The sequence below is a fragment of the Carlito syrichta genome, unplaced genomic scaffold (assembly GCF_000164805.1).
Source record: "Carlito syrichta isolate Samal-C Ts95f unplaced genomic scaffold, Tarsius_syrichta-2.0.1 Scaffold309865, whole genome shotgun sequence".
NCBI lineage: Eukaryota > Metazoa > Chordata > Mammalia > Primates > Tarsiidae > Carlito > Carlito syrichta.
Window position 1 is genome coordinate 223,985 of NW_007253961.1, and position 19,553 is coordinate 243,537.

A 19,553-nucleotide genomic window follows, 5' to 3' on the forward strand; every position below is an offset into this window, starting at 1 on the left:
GCAAGAGTTTAAGAATTCCAAGACACTCCTAGCGGGAAGACTTACGGAGGATCCTAGTGTTCCTAGGCTCCCCCTCCTTCGTTCAGGACAACAGATGGTACTGTCCGGAAGTTCGGGCGGAGACTGCGGCTGCGCTTCTCGCGAAAGAGCAGGCATCGCGGGGCTGGCCACTTCCGCACTTCCGCTTTCCGGCCCAGCCAGCGCCCGCGATGGTGAGAGAGCCGGGCCCCGGGCCAGGGACCCCCGCTGTTCTGCCTCTGGGCTGTGGGTCTGGGGCAGATGCGGCTTTGCCGCGGACACCCGGGGCCGAGGGATGCCGGGTGGTGTGGGGACAGGTGCGGGTGGGAGAAAGAGGGCGGGGCGGAGTGCTGAAGTTAGGAATGGGCGAGTGGGGGTACTCGCTGGTAAGCTAAGCTTGCGGCTACTTGGTCGGACTTTCGAGACACGTAGAGATTATTCCTGGGGCACGCAGGGAACCGGAAGTGGAGCCTTCTAGGCTAGTTGGAGCGCCTCCAAGGCACCTAGTAGGCCTCATAGCCCGTCGTAGGGCCGCTGAGCATGGAGTAGGGTCTCTCTCTTCAGAGTAGAGCTGCACTACATACACCCTCTTGTCCTCTTCACCCCTCTTGACCCTACAGTTTCAGGGCAGGCGTCCACACTTCCTTATCCCACTCAGTACCTTCAGCCTTGCTTCTACCCCACTGAAGGATCGCTTTTGTGTTGCCTCTACTCAGACCCCTTGCTAGTCAGAACTAAACTGTGTCAACCTTGCTGCACGTACCCCGTGGTACTGCTGATCCCTGCCTTTCTGGAAGTCCTCCCTTTGGTATATGTGGACGTCCCTGGGAGTTGTGACTTTGGGTCACCACCTCCCGCCCTTCACACTTCCTGGTGATACATGTCTAGCCTCCTGGTTTGATGACCTGCGTTCTGGTGATTCCTAATCTGTCTTCCCAGCTCTTTCAAGGTTTGCCTGAAAGAGGTTTGCTTCAAGGTTTGCTTGAAGACACCTTGCAATTAGACCTCTAGTTCAAAACTCCTGTACTTGTTCTTTCTCCTGTGTTCCCTATCCTGTTAAACTTTGTGACTTCACGCCTCAGCTAGAAATCTGAGACATATATATATATTTTTTTTTCTGATTGAAAACTTGCCTCTTGATTTAAAAAAAAGTTTAAAGCCGGGTACGTTGGCTCACACCTGTGATCCCTGCACTTTGGGAGGTAGAGGTGAGAGGATTACCTGAGTCCAGGGGTTCAAGACCACCCTGGGCAACTTAGACCTCGTTTCTACGATAAAGGAAAAAAAAAAGATTAGCCAGGCATGGTGGTGCGTGCCTGTGGTTCCAGCTACTTGGAAGGCTGAGACAGAAGAATCACCTAAGCTCAGCAGGTCGAGGTTGTGGTGACTTTGAACGTGCCACTGCACTCCATTCTGGGCAACAGAATGAGACTCCTGTTCAAAAAATAAAAATAAAAGCTGAGTGCTGTGACTCACACTAATCCCAGCAGTTTGAGAGGCTGAAGCAAGAGTATCACTTGAGCTCAGGAGTTCGAGACCAGCCTGGGCAATATAGTGAGACCTTGTCTCTCCAAAAAAAATAAAATAAAATCAGCTGGATGTGGTGGGATGCACCTGTAGTCCCAGTTAGTTGGGAGGCTGAGGTGGAAGGATCTGCTGAACCCAAGAGGTCAAGGCTGCATTTATTGTGCCACTGCACTCCAGGCTAGGTGATAAAGTGAGAGACCCTGACTCAAAAAAAAAATTCAAGTTTACTCAGGTATTACATGAAACTATGTTTATCTTATTTATGAAAGAGCAGGTGTCACGGAGTTGGCTACCTAAAATTCACCATTTTTAGGTAACTGAGTGTTGACAAAAGCAGACTGGGTATAGTGGCATGCTGGGGAGGCTGAGGTAGGAGGATCACTTGAGCCCAGGAGTTTGAGATTGTAATGCACTGTGATCATGCCTGTGAATAGCCATTGTACATCAGCCTGGGCAACATAGCGAGGCCTCATCTCTTAAAAAAAAAAGTCATGTAACTACTGCGATCAACATACAGAACATTTCCATCACCCCAAAAAGGTCCCTTAAGTCCCTTTTGTAATCAGTCTCCTCTCCTTCCCATCCCAAACAACCACTAATTTTTTTCCTTACATTTTGCCTTCTGATTGTCATATAAATGGAATTCTTCAGTATGTGTAGGCTTTTAAGAGTGGCTTCTTATCATGATACATTTGAGAGTCATTCATGTTGTATGTATTGATAGTTATTCCTTTTTGTTGCTGAGTAACATTTCTTTTCTTTTTTTTTGAGTCAAAGTCTTCTGTTGCCTGGACTAGAGTACAATGGCATGCTCACAGCCACCACAGCCTCAACCTGCTGGGTTCAGGTGATCCTTCTGCCTCAGCCTCCTGAGTAGCTGGGATTACAGGCATGTGCCACCACGCCTGGCTGATTTTTTTTTTTTTTTACTGAAACAAGGTCTTGCCAAGTTGCCCAGGCTGGTCTCAAACCCCTGGGCTCAGGCAGTCCTCTCGCCTCCTACTCCCAAAGCGCTGGGATTGCAAGTATGAACCACCATACCTGGCTTGTTGCTGTATATTATTTCATTGTATGGATGGACCACAGTTTGTTGGAGTTGTTTTTTGATTCCATTGTTCTCTACATCTCACGTCAGTCCAATCCCTGTGATACTCTTTGCTTGTCTTTCTCTGCTGTATGTCTCACTTCCCTCTTCAAGCCGTTCACCACAGAGCCACCATGCAGCTGCAGTCGTGTAACTTCCTCCTCAGAAAACCCCAATACTTCTTACCACCTTAAAAGCTAAACTCAGCCTGGCATTCAGTCAGGATTCCCCATGATCTTACCCCAGCCTACCACTGCAGCCTTATTTACTGACTTTTTAACATGCTTCCCATATAAGAAACATTGTAATAATTAATAACATACTTATTACTACTTCCAGAAACCCCTGATGCCCTTTTGTGTTAGTCTAACCTTGTTTAAGTTACTTATTCATTCATTTATCCTACAGAAAAAGAGTAACATACTATATATGTTAGGTATTGAGCTAGGTGCAGACTATAAAGCTGTGAATAAAATGGACATGGTCTATAGACCATGAAGCTTATAGTCTAGTGAAGGAGAAATCACTTTACAAAAGACATGAAGGATGTTTTATTATAATGAATGCTGTATAGAGGGAAGTCGAGAGAGGTCTCTGAGGAAGGAACAGTCCTTCCCTAATAAACTGAGAGCTGAAGAATGACTTAGGCCACTAGAGAGAGGAAAAGGATGTGATTAGATGGTTCAGTATGTCTAAAACCTGAGGCTAGAAAAAACTTGGCTAATTAAAGGACTGACCAGTGTAGCAGGAGGCTGATCCCTCTACTGAGAATGTTCTTATTCTACCTTTTCTCAAAAAATCCTCCCAATCCTATTTCCATCTTCAAATCAAAACCAGTTTCTTCTTTAATAGATTACTTGTAAGTCTAAATACTTCACATTTTATCCTTTGTGTCATAGTTGTTTTCTCTATGTCACCCACCCAGCTGAGGTGTTTGAGGGTAGAGATGGTTTTAATTGTCTTTGAATTCCCAGCTAGCTCAGTGTCGGGCAAATAGTAGACCATACATTTGTTGGCTTCATAGACAGATTAGGACGATCATTCATTCACCTGTATCCTGTAGACCAGTTTCTCACCCTCAGCACTATTGATATTTGGGACTGGATCATTCTTTGTTGTACATTGTAGGATGTTTAGTGGATATCTATCCACTCAATGCCAGTAGCACCTCCCCCTGCCCCCAGTCATGACAATAAAAAATGTGTCAACATTCCTCTGGTCTGACCTCGGGTTAAAAAAGGAAAGAAAAAAATGTCTCAACATTGCCAAATGTCCCCTGCCAGGCAAAATCATCCCCTGTTGAGAACCACTGCTCTGGGACTTAGCCTGAAGAATATCTTGAAGGCCTAGTCTGTTCTGTTCACTGAGGTGTCTGAGAACTCAGCACCCTCAGTATTCTGGCTTTGTGAGAGCTGGAATAGAGGGCTGGTAGGTTTGGTGAGGCAGATTTTGATCCTCTCCGCCCCTTGGGCTTTTTCCTACAGACTGCCACTCTCCGCCCCTACCTGAGTGCCGTGCGGGCCACACTGCAGGCTGCCCTCTGCCTGGAGAACTTCTCCTCCCAGGTTGTGGAACGACACAACAAGCCAGAAGTGGAAGTCAGGTAGGGCAGGAAAAGGTCAGGGTGGGGACGAGGGGCCAGCATACAAGTATGGCTGCTTTCTAGAGGGTGCCTTGAACTTAACATCCTGGAGTTGTCAGGGCAGCTACAGTAGTTGACATTTTGTGTTGCTGCTAGATGAACAGTGGTTCCTGATTTGGAGTTAAGAAAATAGGGTCAGTGGGTTGGCAGGACAAAACCCAGGAGAGAAGCCAAGATTGCTTGACACAAAGTATGACTTCTCAGAATGGAGCTGTTTAGGAAGTATCTCTTGTGACATTATCGAACCCACAGTTTAAAGAAAGGTTAGAGAATTTAGTTATCTGAGATGTCATCTCCATACTTTTCACATTTAAGGATCAAAGTTTTTTCTCCTACCAGCCTAAACCCTCTTACCCGTTACTCCAAATAGTTAATATTTTGAATGATTTTCTCTTATCTAGTTTCCATTTCACAAATATTCTTTTTCTCCTTTCAAATTCAATCTGGGAGATACATAACAGGTGAACTGTGTTACCACATTAAGTGATGTGATTTGAATTTTTTTTTTTTTTTTTTTTTTTTTTTTTTTTTGAGTTGGAGTCTCACTCTGTCGCCCAAACTGGAGTGCAGTGGCCGCTCCCGGCCACCGCAGCCTCGACCTGCTGGGCTCCGGCGATCCTTCCGCCTCAGCCTTCCAGGTAGCTGGAATTACAGGCGTGCGCGACCACGCCCAGCTGATTTTTTGATTTATTATGGAGATGAGGTCTCGCTGCCCAGGCGGGTCTCGAACCCGCGGGCTCAGGCAATCCACTCACCTCAGCCTCCCAAAGGCGCGGGATTACAGGCTGAGCCACCGAGCCCGGCTGATTTGAATTTTTAAAAGTAACCGATGTTAGAATGTGTCCTATTGGCAACCCTTTCGGGTCCCCTCCCAGGTACTTTTCTATCCTCTAATAAATTCTTACTTACTCACCAAAAAAAGGTGTCCTATTATGCTACTTAACATATATGATTTCCAGTAGGCATTTGAAAATGATAACTCACAGACAACACTACCATTGTTAACTATCATTACAGATATCTAGGGATTCAGAGGCATCAGTGTGGGATCTGAGCTAAAGGGTCTCGGTGGTGAATAAGTGAATCATTTCTGGATAGATCATTAAAGGACACCAAACTTTTTCAATTTTAGCCTGTCCTTATTCTCTTTCCCTACATCGTATATGGGTTTGCCTATACAGGTTGAGTATCCCTTAACCAAAATGCTGAGGACCAGACGTGTTTTGGATTTTGGAACTTTTGCAGATACTTAACCAGTTGAGCATTCCTAATTTGACATGTAAAAAGTTTCAGATTTTAGAGCATTTTGGATTTCAGATTTTCAGATTAGGTATGTTCAACCTGTAGTTTTTAAAATCAGCTGTCTGCTGGGCATGATGGCACGTTCCTATAGGCCTGCCTACTTAGGAGGCTGAGCAGGAGGATCGCTTGAGCCCAGGAGTTCAAGGCTACAGTGAGATATGGTGGTTCCACTGCACTCCAGCCTAGGTGACTGAGTGAAACCTTGTCTCTGGGGGAGAAAAGAGCTTCTGGCTCAATAAAGTCAGCTGTCTCTTGTGAAGCTCCTATTATGTGCCTGGCACGCTTTTAGACACTTGATCCTTTTGATCTCTCTCAATCATCACCAGTGAAATAGCAGTGAGTCATTTTATAGATGAGGAAATTGAGATTCCAGCAGGATAACTTTCCCAACGAAGGGAGCAGAGGAGTCTGGATTTCAAAACCTTTTCGCCCTAACTCCAGAACCTATGCTCTTTCTGCTAAAGAAAATACTCACTGGCCCCTATCTTGGAGCACCCCTGCTTGTGAGTCTTCCTTTCCTCAGACTCTGTGGTCTCAGATAGTGATTCCAGGACCTGCTGTGGGGGCACCCAGACTGTCCCTCTTTAATACAGAGGCGTCTGTGACATTGTGTTTTCAGGAGTAGCAAAGAACTCCTGTTACAACCTGTGACCATCAGCAGGAATGAAAAGGAAAAGGTTCTGATTGAGGGCTCCATCAACTCCGTCCGGGTCAGCATCGCTGTGAAACAGGTAAGTTCACCAGAAGGAGGCCCACAGTTGGGCACTCTCTTCTAAGTCAGGGGTCCATATCCAAGAGATCAGTGTACCAGATTCAGAGTACAGGAATCCTGTGTTCTGCTTCCTTGAGTGTACGTACTCAGGAGTTGATTTGGTAAACTCAGAAGGTCAATAGAATAAAAAGAGGGACCAGCCCCATGTCAAAGGCCTTGCTCTGGATTAGAAGGCAAGAAATGTAGCAGCCAGGGCCATGGGGCCAGTATGGTGTGAGGTCATAGAACCATTGATAAGGAATGAGGAACTAAACAATGTTCAGAAAAATAAGCAGTGCCAGTACCAATTTGGTAGCCATAGACTCAGAAAATGAGATTTAGTGTAAAAACTAAGTGCCATCTCTTGTTTGTTTCCTCGGGCAGAGTTTTTCAAATGCCTATCATACCCACCACCCCCATAATTGTTGTCATATTTATATACCACTTGGGCGTTATTTACATAGTAGATTTCTTTAAATTGACTTATTTCTTTGTGCTTAAATTTGTTTGAAAAGAAACTTTATGCCATAAATGGAAAAACAGTGTGACTTGATACAAGAGTACAACTCTAAAAATAAATGTGATAAAAACTAAACAGTGCTATTAAATTCAGACTACATACTGCTGCCTATAGAAAGTTCTAACCCTGGAGCCTGCTTTCTTTGTTAAAATGGAAGATTAACAAGTTTCAGGAGGTGTTAAGGGCTTGCTAGCACTTAGCTGCAAAATTCTTACTTTAGAAATATGAAAGAGAACCGGGAGCCTTGGCTCACACCTGTAATCCCAGCACTTTGGGAGGCAGAGGCAAGAGGATTGCCTGAGCCCAGGGGTTCAAGACCAGCCAGGGCAACTTGGTAAGACTTTGTCTCTGTAATAAATCAAAAAATTAGCTGGGCATGGTGGCACGCTCCTGTAGTTCCAGCTACTTGGCAGGCTGAGGTGGAAGGATTACCTGAGCCCAGCAGGTCAAGGCTGAGGTGGAAGGATTACCTGAGCCTAGCAGGTCAAGCCCAGCATGCTACTGCACTCCAGCCTGGGCGACAGAGTGAGATTCCAGCTCAAAAAAAGAGAGTTCAGAAGAGAGACACTTTGGGGATTGTTTGATGTTCAGTGTTATTAAAGCATAGACCACCTCAGGTTATCTCTGCTTTGGGAAGTGCAACATTAGTGAAATGAGAAAGGGAAAGGCAGCTTTGAGTGAACCCTGAAAGAGCTGATAAAAGACTCTGTTGGCCGAACTCGGTGGGTCAGCCTGTAATCCCACCACTTTGGGGGGCCGAGGCGAGTGAGCCCACAGGTTCAAGACCCGCCCGAGCACCTTGGCAAGACCTCATCTCTACAATAAATAAAAATTAGCCGGGCGTGGTAGCACGCACCTGTAGTTCCGGCTACTTGGAAGACCGAGGTGGAAGGACCGCCAGAGTCCATCAGGTCAAGGCTGCAGTGGCCGGGAGCAGTCACTGCACTCCAGTCTGGGCGACAGAGTGAGACTCCAACTCAAAAAAAAAAAAGACTCTGGTTTGTCCAAATCTCTCTGGAGTAAGTGAGGGGGAAGCCAACAATGATGCCTCATTAAGTTAGAGATGCCCTGCCGGTCTCGGTGGCTCATGCCTCTAATCCCAGCACTTTGGGAGGCTGAGGCAAGAGGACTGCTTGAACCAACAGGTTCAAGACCAGCCTGGGCAACTTGGAGAGAACTTGTCTCTGTAATAAATTAAAAAATTAGCTGAGCATGATAGCACATGCCTGTAGTTCCAGCTACTTGGACGGCTGAGGAGGAAGGATCACCTGAGCCCAGCAGGTTGAAGCTGCGGTGGCCACTGCACTCCAGCCTGGGCAACAGAGTGAGACTCCGATTTAAAAAAAAAAAAAAAAATCCCTAATGTAGACCCTTCTCTCATTTGACAGCCATATCCCCCACAACTCAAAGCTTAGGCTGTGATGGCCCACTATACCAAACTTCACTGCCTCCAGCATGCCTTGGGGAAGTTGGAGTCAGAAGACCAGGCTACAGTGTATTTTTGGTCTAGAGTGTCAGTGTTACAGAAACATGTATATCCTTTGCTCTCACTAGGCTGATGAGATTGAGAAGATTTTATGTCACAAGTTCATGCGCTTCATGATGATGCGAGCAGAGAACTTTTTTATCCTTCGAAGGAAACCTGTGGAGGTGAGACCCTCTTATCCATGTGTTCGTAATACACAGGATCTTGTCACTGAGTGGCCTGGGATTGTTTCTAGGACTGGGATTGCTGCTTCTCCAGCTATAGAGCACTCATTGCCTAATTGAGAGTTGGCTCTCAGTTGGAGTGGGAGCAAAGGGGATCAGAAGCTTAGTTGGATCTACCTCAACCCTAAAAAAATGAGACATATTGCTCTTCTTCCCAGCGCCTACAGTCTAGCAGCAGAAAGAGCACAGTGGGCCAGGTGCAGTGGCTCATGCCTGTAATCTTAGCACTTTGGGAGGTCAAGGCAGGAGGATTGCTTGAGGCTAGGAGTCTGAGACAAGCCTGGGCAACATAGTGAGACTTTGTTTCTACAAAAAAATTTTAAAAATTAGCCAGGCATGGTGGTGTGCATCTGTAGTCATGGCTACTCTGAAAACTTAAATGGGAGGGTCCTTGAATCCAGAAGTATGAGGCTACAGTGAGCTCTGATCGTGCCACTGAACAGAGTGAGACCCCGACTCAAAATAAAAAAGAAAGGAAAAAGAAAGAGCACAGTGAATTAGAAATCTTTTGTAAGCTTTACCACCAAGTGAATCATAGTCTCTCAAAGGCACAGTTACCATTGAGTCAATTGTTGCCTGACTTCGTGCTTGAATCCTCTCCACACACTCCCTGCCAGGTCACCTTAAAGTATCCCCAGTAGCGGAGCAGCTACTACATGGAGCAGCATGTGCCATCATTAGACACATCAGATGTGTTGGCCACGTTCTTCCTCATCCTGAGCCAAATTTTCTCTCTTGGTCCTAGATCTAACCTCTGGGGCCACCCAGAGTAAAGAAAATTGCTCTTCACACAACCCTCCAATAGTAAAAGACCTCAATCCCACCCTTCTCTTATGTCATCTCTTCTCTGGACTCAATGTTCCCTGTTGCTGGATTCGATTCTTCTATAACAAGATTTCAAATCATTTCACTCCCTTGACTCATTCTGAATGCAAAACCGCTTGTGCCACAGATAGTCTTCAGAGATGTATGGTATACACAAAACTCAACTGGGTTTAGTTGCTTGAATCCTACCTAGACACCCCTTCCCATCCCCTCTTCCTCCAGCAGGTGGTCTGCTGACAAGAAGGATGTATAGCTTGGGAGAAGACCACACCCAGCTGGAAGCATGTGGATTAGTGAAGCAGAGGATATGCCAGCTACATGCTCCTGGGTACTAATTCTCTCCTGTTTCTTCTCTTCCTCCTCCCTATGGTCTTCTTTCCCTAGGGGTATGACATCAGTTTCCTGATCACAAACTTCCACACAGAGCAGATGTACAAACACAAATTGGTGGACTTTGTGATCCACTTCATGGAGGAGATTGATAAGGAGATCAGTGAGATGAAGCTGTCGGTCAATGCCCGTGCTCGCATTGTGGCTGAGGAGTTCCTCAAGAATGTGAGTAGGGGTCTTCCTGGTTTCCTTCCAAAGGTGAAAGGAGCCATGGATCATGTTGAGAACTTAGCACCTGGTGGTAAAGGAGTGCCAACAGTGTATTTATATTTCCTGAGGCCCCTACAACTCTGAGAGCTGCAAGGCAGTTTCCATATATGGGTACCTGGGATGCCCCTTAGTCTCTCATAGGAACTTAGACACTCATTTTTCATCTCAAAATGTCCACAGAGTTCTTACCTATATCTAGTTCAAGCCCCAAGTGAGGCAAGTGAAGTCCACATGTAAGTTTTCTTGGAATATAGAACAGTTAATCATGGCATAATTCCACTTCTCAAACAGAATTCATTATTTTCTTTCAGCTTTAAGTCATGATTTCCTAAGCCTGTTTCCATCACTTCGATGTCTTACGTCCTCCAGATCCCTCTTAAACTGATTGTGCCTTTTTAACAGAAAAGACTGCAGCCTGCTGAAGAGGAGGAATTGTTTACATTGATGAACTGATGACATAGTTGTTCTTGTTCAGATATTCAGGACATGCTTCCTTTTATTTCCCTTTTTCCAAACAGTCTTTGGTTTGTTGACATGTTCTACCCAGAGTTGACTATGATTCCTAGATGGTAGATTCATTCTACCAATGAATACAGATGTAGCCCAGAAGGAGCTCAGATTCCTAAAAATGGAAATTACACCCGCTTCCCCTGGGATTTAATTATACTGAGGATGGCCAGTGTACAAAATAGCTGTGCTATGTGCTCAGGCAGCATGATTGTTCAGCTTACTCAGGCTGTGGAGGCAGACCACCTGGTCATGAATCCAGACTCCAGTCTCTACTCTGGCATGTCACTGAATCTTTCAGCTAAGCCTCAGTTTTTCAGCTGTGAAATGAGAAATTATTAGTTATTTACCTTTCTGGCTGGGTGCAGTGGCTCACTCCTGTAATCCCAGCAATTTGGGAGGCAAGGTGGGAGTTCGAGCCTTGCCTGGACAACATAGCAAAACCTTGTCTCTACAAAATATATTTAAAAATTTGAAAACATCAAGCCTGGGCGCGGTGGCTTACGCCTATAATCCCAGCACTTTGGGAGGCCGAGGTGAGAGGATTGCTTGAGCCTACGGGTTCGAGACCAACCTAGCCAACTTGGCGAGACCGCATCTCTGCAATAAGTCAGAAAATTAACCAGATGTGGCTAGCATGCCTGTAGTTCTAACTCCTTGGAAGGTTGAGGCGGAAGGATCACCTGAGTCCAGCATGTGTAGGCTGCAGTGGCCGTGAGTATGCCAGTGCACTCCAGCCTGAGCAATAGGGAGAGACTTCAACTCAAAAAAAAAATTTTTTTAATTTACTTACCTTTCAGAGTGATAGAGCATTAAATGAGATCATGTGTGTAAAACATAGCACCTGTTGATAGCATTACACAGCTATAAAAGCATGTTCACATGTCCCATTTAATATTCAAAACAATCTTTTAGTCAGGTATCACCATTTTACAGATGAGTAAACTGGGACTTTAGAAGCAAACTCACTTGTTGCAGGTGTCTCAGCCAATAAGTGGAGGGACCAGAACATGGAGCTTGATTTTCTAAACTAGTACGACAGCATCTGGCAGGGGTCACAAACTGAGGTGCATGCCGAGGTCAGGTGGGTAGTGCCCATGAGTGGAGTGGACTGAAGAGGATTGCCGCCACACAGCTCCAGCCCGTTGTGGCTTCATTGTTCAGCTTTACAAAACAATCCCCAGATCTCCACTTGTATGTGGCATCCGCCATGTTTTCAAGCTGGGCTACTAACTCACATTCTTTTAAGCACAGTGTGGCCCGTTGGTTCACCACCTTTGGTCTATAGAATGTCCAGGACTGTTCTAGGCAACATTGGGTACACTTGAGGGCAGAAAACACTTCAGGGACCTCTCTGGGTTGGCAGATTATCCAGAGCTTGGTGAAAAGTACCAGATCCTGGGTCCATCTCCTTTTGGCCCTCTGAGTCCCCAAGCGTCTTGCATGTGAGCCCCATGTTGAAAGAAAGCAACCTCAGTTCACCAAGAAGACACTGATAGGGCTTTATAGCAGCCTCTATGATGCCGTTCAGGGGAGCTGGGACAAAGCCCTCATCACTGTTAATAGTTCTGTCTTATCTAGTGCTAGGTTTACAGCCAGTGTCCATAGATCACCTCTGAATGCTGGCTGAATTAGAGTGTGATCATAGGGTGTCCTGGGACCCAACTCTGCCCCTCATATCTGAGCACAGTGGCAGCTCTCAGATTAGTCCACCTCCCCAGAGGAGGCCCACTGGGATACAATAATAACCACCATGCACTGCCTCTTGGTTCTCTTGACAGTTTTAAACCACCTGGCTGGATCTCGTGGCCTTCCCCCTCAGACTCCCCCGTGTCTCTACGAAGGCGTCCTGGAGTCACTCCCCAGAGCAGCAGCGGCGGCAGTGGGGAGCTGGGTCAGGGTGGGCATCAGATGCGGGAGGTGGGTGGTATGCTTGCTAGCTGGGCAAGAAAGCAGCAGTGGACCTGCCCCAAGGCCACATGTGCCTGGTCAGGCTGGCTTCTGATGTTTAGTCCCCTGGGCCGGGACAGATTTTTTTTTTAATGTCTTGAAACTTAAACTCTGTGCTTGTAGGAGACTGTAACCTTTTTGTCTTTTTTTAAAAAAAACAAACAACCTCCACCTCCAGTGGCTGTGACTGGTCCCAGTGATTGTACCTTATTGGTCGCTGTGGGTCTGGGCGGGCCTGGAGCCAGAAGGCGACTACTTTTCCTCTCCCATGCCATCCCAGGTGGAGAGGGAGGGAGGTTTCAGACTCCAGTTCCTCTCCCTTGCCCTTTTATTCCCAAGCCTTCTTGGGGCCAGCATAAGTGGTGAAAATACTCTGCCAGTTCCTGAGCTCTGCCTGAAGATGGCCACCTAGCACTGGCTGGGGACAAGGGCTGAGTCAGTGACCACCTATCATGCTTAGGAACTGGGGCCCAAAAGCCAGGCAGCCTCTGGCTGCAAGGGCCATTTGGTGTCCACTCTGCAGAGAGGGGCCACTGTTTCGCCTTGTCTATCAGTGCAGTGCCTGCGCTAGAGGTGGAGAGGTGAGTCCTCCTCCAGAGCGTCCCGGCCAGGTTCTCCTCCTGCCTGCTCTGGCTCCTCTGCTCCCATGCTCGCTGTCCCTTTTCTGATTCTGGTGGGTCCTCCCTCCCTTGATTAAAGTCTCTTCTTGCCCCTTTGGGGCTGCATGAGGTCTGTGCTCTGTGTGTATATGTGAAAGGAGGGGAAGTGGGGCTTTTTCCTCCCGGGACCATATGGCTGTTGCTTGGGCCTGGAGTGCCCTACTAGGTGCATTCTCGTGATTGGTCCTACCATTATCCCTACTGAGGGCCTTAACTCAGAGACCTTCATTGCAGTCCAAGCACGATCCATTTCTGAAACTGATCTCTCTGCCTATACAGAGCTTTGGTGTTTTTCACGTAATGATCTCATTTGGGCTAAAAAGTAACCTCAGTGAAACAATGATCCCATTTTGTGCATAAGAATACTGAAGTTCCAAACGTGAGATATAATATCTTGCCCCAAATCTCAGAGAATGAGCAAGAGGGTAGACATCTGCCTGTGTTAAAACAGTAATCACTATCCACAAGTGGCTATTTAGTTTAAAGTATTATTACAGTTAATTACAGGGGTACCAAAAAGATGTATACACATTTTAAGTATGACGTTCGCAAAAGATAGCATTAATCAAATGAATGCTAGTGTCACCATGCAACAGGCAGAACGGTCAAAATGGTGGAAGCACTGTTTGATGGACGTCATACTACACATTGCTACCATAATTTAATTCAACTTTGAAAAGTAATACATAGATAACATCTCTTTAAATGTTTATATGTGGCCGGGTGCGGTGGCTCAAGCCTGTAATTCCACACTTTGGGAGCCCGAGGTGAGAGGATTGCCTACACTCGGGTTCGAGACCAGCCTGGGCAACTTGATGAGACCTCATCTCTACAGTAAATCAGAAAAGCCAGGTGGTATGGTAGCATGTGCCTCTAGTTCTAGCTTCTTGGAAGGCTGAGGTGGAAGGATTGCCTGAGCCCAGGAGGTTGAGGCTTTGGTGACTGTGAGCATGCCACTGCACTCCAGCCTGGGCGACAGAGTGAGACTCCAACTCAAATAAATGTGTATATGTTTTTTTGATACCCCCTGTACACTTTAAAATCCATTTCCTTAGTCCCACTAGCAGTATTTCCAGTGCTCAACAGCTACTGGTCACTGCCATCGCTGACAGCACATAACATTTCCATTATTGCAGAAAGTCCTATTGGATAGTACTGGGGCTTTTTACATTTTTATTTATTTATATTTATTTTTTTGCGTTGCAGTCTCACTCTGTCACCCAGACTGGAATGCAGTGGCACAATCACAGCTCACCACAGCATTGTTCTGGGCTCAAGTGATCCTCATTTCTTGGCCTTTTGAGTAACTAGGGGCTACAGGCACATACCACCAAGCCTGGCTAAATTTTTTGATTTTTGATTTTTTGATTTTTTTTTTTTGGTAGAGATGAGGTCTCACTATGTTGCCCAGGCTGGTCTTGAGCTTCTGGGCTCAAATAATCATCCTGCCTCGGCCTCCCAAAGTGCTGGAATTATAGGTATGAGCTACTGCACCTGGCCTAGTTTTATTTTAAGACAGGGTCTTGGTCTGTCACTAAATTTCTTTTTATAGAGGTGGGGGTCTCACTGTGTTGCCTAGGCTGGTCTCAAACTCTTGGCCTCAAGTCATTCTGCCTCAGCCTCCCAAAGTGCTGGGATTACAGACATGAGCACCATAACCCTGTGTGTGAAACCTTAATGGCATGAAGTAAAAAATTTCTGTTTGAGTCCTGATGTGGCATAGTCCCTGCCACCTGTCACACAGGCACTAAAAGAAAATAGTTTATTCCACCATCCCAGTATCTGGTCTCTGGACTTGGGTTTTTTTTTTTTTTTTTTTTTGAGTTGGAGTCTCACTCTGTCACCCAGGCTGGAGTGCAGTGGTATGCTGACAACCACTGCAGCCTCGACCTGCTGGGCTCAGGCAATCCTTCCGCCTTGGCCTTCCAAGTAGCCAGGACTACAGGTATGCACTACCACACCTGGTTACTTTTTTTTTTTTTTTAATTTATTGAAGAGACGAGGTCTTGTCAAGTTGCCCAGGCTGGTCTCAAACCCACAGGCTCAGGCAATCCTCTCGCCTCAGTCTCCCAAAATGCTGGGATTATAGGCTTGAGCCACCGTGCCTGGCCTACTTTTTTTTTTTTTTTAAGATGGGATCTCTCTATTGCCCAGCCTGGGGCGTAGCAGTGCAATCATGGCTCACTGCATCCTTGAACTCCTGGACTCAAATGATCCTTCTGCCTCAGCCTCCCAAGTAACTGTGCCACCATACCTGGTTAATTTTTAAAATTTTTTTAGAAATAGGGTTTCACTATGTTGCCCAGGCTTATCTCAAACTCCTGGACTCAAGCAGTCCTCCCACTCAGTGTCCCAAAGTGCTGGAATTATGTTGTGAATTATTGCACCCAACCTTGGGCTCTTTGATAATTTCCAGCATGCTAGGCAGTGGGGATGACATTTTCCCTGCTTTGAAGAGACTTAGGGGTCCAGTAAAAGACCTAGATACGTAAAATGGGGGCACTGAAATATTTATGTTTCATATTTAATATTAGAAGTCTAGAGGCCTGGGGGGTATAGTTCTGGGGGGTGCCAGGAAAAACTTCAAGAGGGTGTTTGAGCTGAGCTTTCAAAAGTGATTCCTCTGGATGGCCAAAAGGGTCTCTTGAAAGGGAGAACAAGGTAATAGAGGGAGGTGGGGTGAGGGCAGCTTGAAGAGCTGTCATCCCCTTTATGACATTACCTCTGTGACCTCTCCCTTCTGCCTTACTGAATTAGGTGTACCCTCCTCTAGGGCATATGGCTATATTCTAGCTTTGCAGGTGGATTCTAGCCTTGCCAGGTGTTCACGGTAAAACGGGATATCGCTAGGATATGGCAACTGGTCATTCAACAACCTTCACAGGACAGCATTGCCTGGGTGAGCCAGCTACAACCGTCATTTGTCACGAACCTGTCTCTCGGGATCCAAAGTCCCTAAAATCAGATTTGCAGACTGAAGAAGAATAGACTGGGTGTGGCCAGTTAACCAGTCCTTTTCTGGGGGTGTGCTTTTTGGGAAGTCCAGGTAAATGGGGGTTGGGAGCAGCTGGACAGGTAGGTGGGGGACCTACCTTCCCTATAAGGAGCAGATCTACCTGGTGACTAACACAGCTTGGTTCTCGGACAAGGGTACTCTTTCCTGATCTCTGCCTGAATGGCACTGCTAGAGTTTGCCTCTCAAACTGCCCCCGTTTGGTAGTTTCATGACAAAAGACAACCCTTCTGAATGATAATGTGGAGTTAGGTTTAAGAGAGAGGCTTTGGAGTCAGACCAATGCTCTGCTGTGTGATTGGAAGCAAAGCATTTAACAAAGCCTTATTTATCTCCCCTGTGACTTTTGAGGATAATACCTTGCCAGTACTTCTGAAGGCTTACAGTCTTGGCCTGGGGAATGAATGTAACTTCTGATCTATTATGTTTCTTTTGCAATTGACTCATGATGATATTTTTCTGTTTACAAGTTATTGGGGAGGGGTGTGCTCTGCACTTTATCATTGTTGCCCCCATACCCTAGCTTTCCAGTCTATCCCCAGTGACCATCTGCCAGGCCCTGCCCATCCATTTGACCTCAGCAGGCTCCAGCTGCACTGGCTGCCTTTTAGTTCCTGGGCTCTTACCCTCCTCAGAGCTTTTACAGAAACTCTTTCCTCCCCTGGTGATTCCTGACTCCTTTGCGTTTATACCTTCAGCTTAAATGTGTCAACAACTTCGGTGAGGACATCCTTGATTTCCACCTTATCTAAAGTGTGCCCCCTTCTTGGTTGCAGCTCATTGCTTGTTCACTGCCCTTACTACATACACTTTAGCTATTTTATTCCTTTGTCACTTGCTTTCTCTTTTCCCTACACTGGGCTGTACGCTCAATAAAGTCAGGGACCACTTGTCAGCACCTGTAGTGCTGTGAAATGACTTAAGTCCTGGGGCCACTGGCACACAGGAATTGCTGGTTGAGGAACCCAACACTAACATTAACTGGCTAGCCGGTGCTGTAATCCCAGCACTTTGGGAGGTGAAGGTGAGAAGATTGCCTGAGCTCAGGGGTTCCAGACCAGCCTGGGCAACTTGGCGAGACCTTCTCTCTACAATAAATCAAAAAATTAGTCGGGCATGGTAGCTGCTTGGAAGGCTAAGGCAGAAGGATCTTCTGGGTCCAGCAGGTCGAGGCTGCGGTGGCTGTGAGGGTGCCACTGCACTCCAGCCTGGGCGACAAAGTGAGACTCCAACTCAAACAAAAACCAAAAACCTAAAAAGCCATTAACTGGCAGTCTAGTGCTCTCTTCCACCTTCAGTGTCCCGCATCAGTGGTCTGGGGCAGATGAGGCCCCGAATCCGGAGGAAGCCCACGTTCGACTATCTGGGGCCCAGACAGCACCCTGGAACCCGCCACACGCGGTCTGATTGTGCCCAGGGAATGGTTTCCAAGGCAACAGCAAGCAGAGGGCGGGGCCTCTCAGGAGAGGCTGCGGCGCGGGGTGGGGAGGCGGCGCTAGGGGGCCGCATGCAGGGCCCTGGCGCGACCCTGCTCCTGGTCGCGGGAGAGCGGGGGCCCTTGCGCCGGGGCTCGGCCGCCTGGTACCGCCAGGAGGGCAGCCCGGGCAGTTGGCCGCGGAAGCCGCAGCTGCACACCCGTTCCCTCTCCCGGTGCCCTGGGCGCGCCACTCCCAGTTCCGGTCGCCGGGGAGGCTGCCATGGGCCGGGCCCGCCTCCGCCGGGCCGGAGGAGGATCGCGCCGGCGGCAAACTCCTGGCCAGCGGTCTCGCCCACGGCTCCCACGCCCAGGGCGCCGCGGATCTGAGCCCCCTAAGCCTCCTGCACACCCCGGCCCTGGATGATCCCTCGCCTCCCTCGCCACAGGATGGTGGGCTTGAAGCTGCCGGCTCGCCCTGGCCGGTGGCGGCTACGCTAACGAGAAAACATTGGGACGGAGGGGATGGAAGTCAGGAGAAGAGCGGCAGAGGGTGGGCATCCAGGTGAAGGGTGGAGGAAGACAAGAGGCGTGGGCATCAGGGCCGGAAAAGATCCTGGGCTGAGACCCTGGCTAAGCCCTCGCCTACCCCGCCTCTATTCTGCATCTTTCTGCAGGTTCCCTTGTCCTCTGGCGAGGATTCTCCAAGGCGTCTCACCACATGACCCGGCTCAGAAACGTCAAAATTCACGTGGAGAGAGCTGTTAAGGTCGGAGGGGGCTGGAGGAGGGAGGGTTAGAAAGGCCCTGGGAGCTGCTGGCCTGCCTCCTAGCACTATTTTCTCATATTCTTAAAAAACAAAACAAAACTGGGTGCTGTGGCCCACATCTGTAATCCCAGCACTTTGGGAGGCAGAGACCACAGAATCCCTTGAGGCAGGAGTTCAAGACTACCCTGGGCAACATCGTGAGACCTCCCTGCTACAAAAAGATTTTTTTTCTTTTCTTTTTTGTTATAAAGATATGGAGTACAAAAAAATATAGAATGCTTCACGAATTTGTGTGTCACCCTTGTGCAGGGGCCGTGCTAATCTTCTCTGTATCATTCCAATTTTTGTATATGTGCTCCCGAAGCGAGCACCAAAAAGATTTTTTAATTAGCTGGGCAGGGTGGCCCACGCCTGTAGTCCTAGCTACTTGGGTAACTGAGGCGGAAGGATCACCTGAGCCCAGGAGGTTAGAGCTGCAGCTAGCCATGATTGTGCCATTACACTCCAGCCTGGGTGTCAGAGTGAGACTCTGACTCTAACAAACAAAACAAAAGAAAAACTTGACCCCAGGCCCATCTTCAACCACCTCCCCATTTTTCACTCCCCCTCCAATGCCAGACTTCTTGTCTAGTCACTATCCCGTGTCACCTGGGATTTGCTCCTCATCTCCCTCCACTCTGGTTCCTTGCCCTTCCCCACGGGGAACCACTCTAATCAGGGTCACTGGTGGCCTCCAAATCCAGCAGCTCCCTATCTGTACTAATCATGGTTGGCCACCTGGTGCCATTCTACACTGCTGCCCACATGCCCTTCCCCGTGGCTATCTGACTACACACTCCTAGTTTTCCTTTCTCCCTCCCTGGCTGCTGCTTTTTAGTGGCCCTTGAAGGTCCCTCAGGCACTAGTGATTCCTTGGATCCCTGCCCACGCCTGTCACCTTTGACCGTCTCCTTGGCTCTGAGGTTAGTCAGTATGCTACATTCCCTGCATGCCCTTTCCAGCCCAGCCTCTAACTCCACACTCATACATCCAGCTTCCTACTTAACATATCGCTCACAAAACTTAAGAGCGTTTCAAATTCATGTTCAAGATCAACCTGGGCAACACGGCGAGACCTTGTCTCTACCATAAATAAAAAAATTAGCTGGGCATGGTGGTGTGCACCTATAGTCCCCGCTACTCAGGAGGCTCAGGTGGAGGCTGCGGTAGCCATGATCATGCCACTGTACTCCAACTTGGGTGACAGAGTGAGACTCTGACTC

The 19,553-nt window shown here is 47.6% G+C and overlaps 2 protein-coding genes across 2 annotated transcripts in view; both read left to right on the forward strand.

Moving 5' to 3' along the window:
- Positions 1–209: 209 nt before the first annotated feature.
- ARPC4 (actin related protein 2/3 complex subunit 4) lies at positions 210–13,168 on the forward strand. The gene is given in 7 exon segments (XM_021717583.1): positions 210–243; positions 246–268; positions 4,114–4,232; positions 6,193–6,304; positions 8,399–8,494; positions 9,764–9,934; positions 12,268–13,168. Coding segments are annotated over 7 exon segments (561 nt in total). The 3' UTR covers positions 12,274–13,168.
- Positions 13,169–15,846: 2,678 nt separating this feature from the next.
- The window catches only part of TTLL3 (tubulin tyrosine ligase like 3), a 29,639-nt gene continuing 25,932 nt past the window's right edge, over positions 15,847–19,553 (forward strand). The window contains exons 1-2 of the mRNA XM_021717577.1: positions 15,847–15,994; positions 18,200–18,291. Coding sequence (XP_021573252.1) covers positions 15,949–15,994; positions 18,200–18,291 — 138 coding nt within the window. The 5' untranslated portion in view covers positions 15,847–15,948. The remainder of the gene's footprint in view (positions 15,995–18,199; positions 18,292–19,553) is intronic.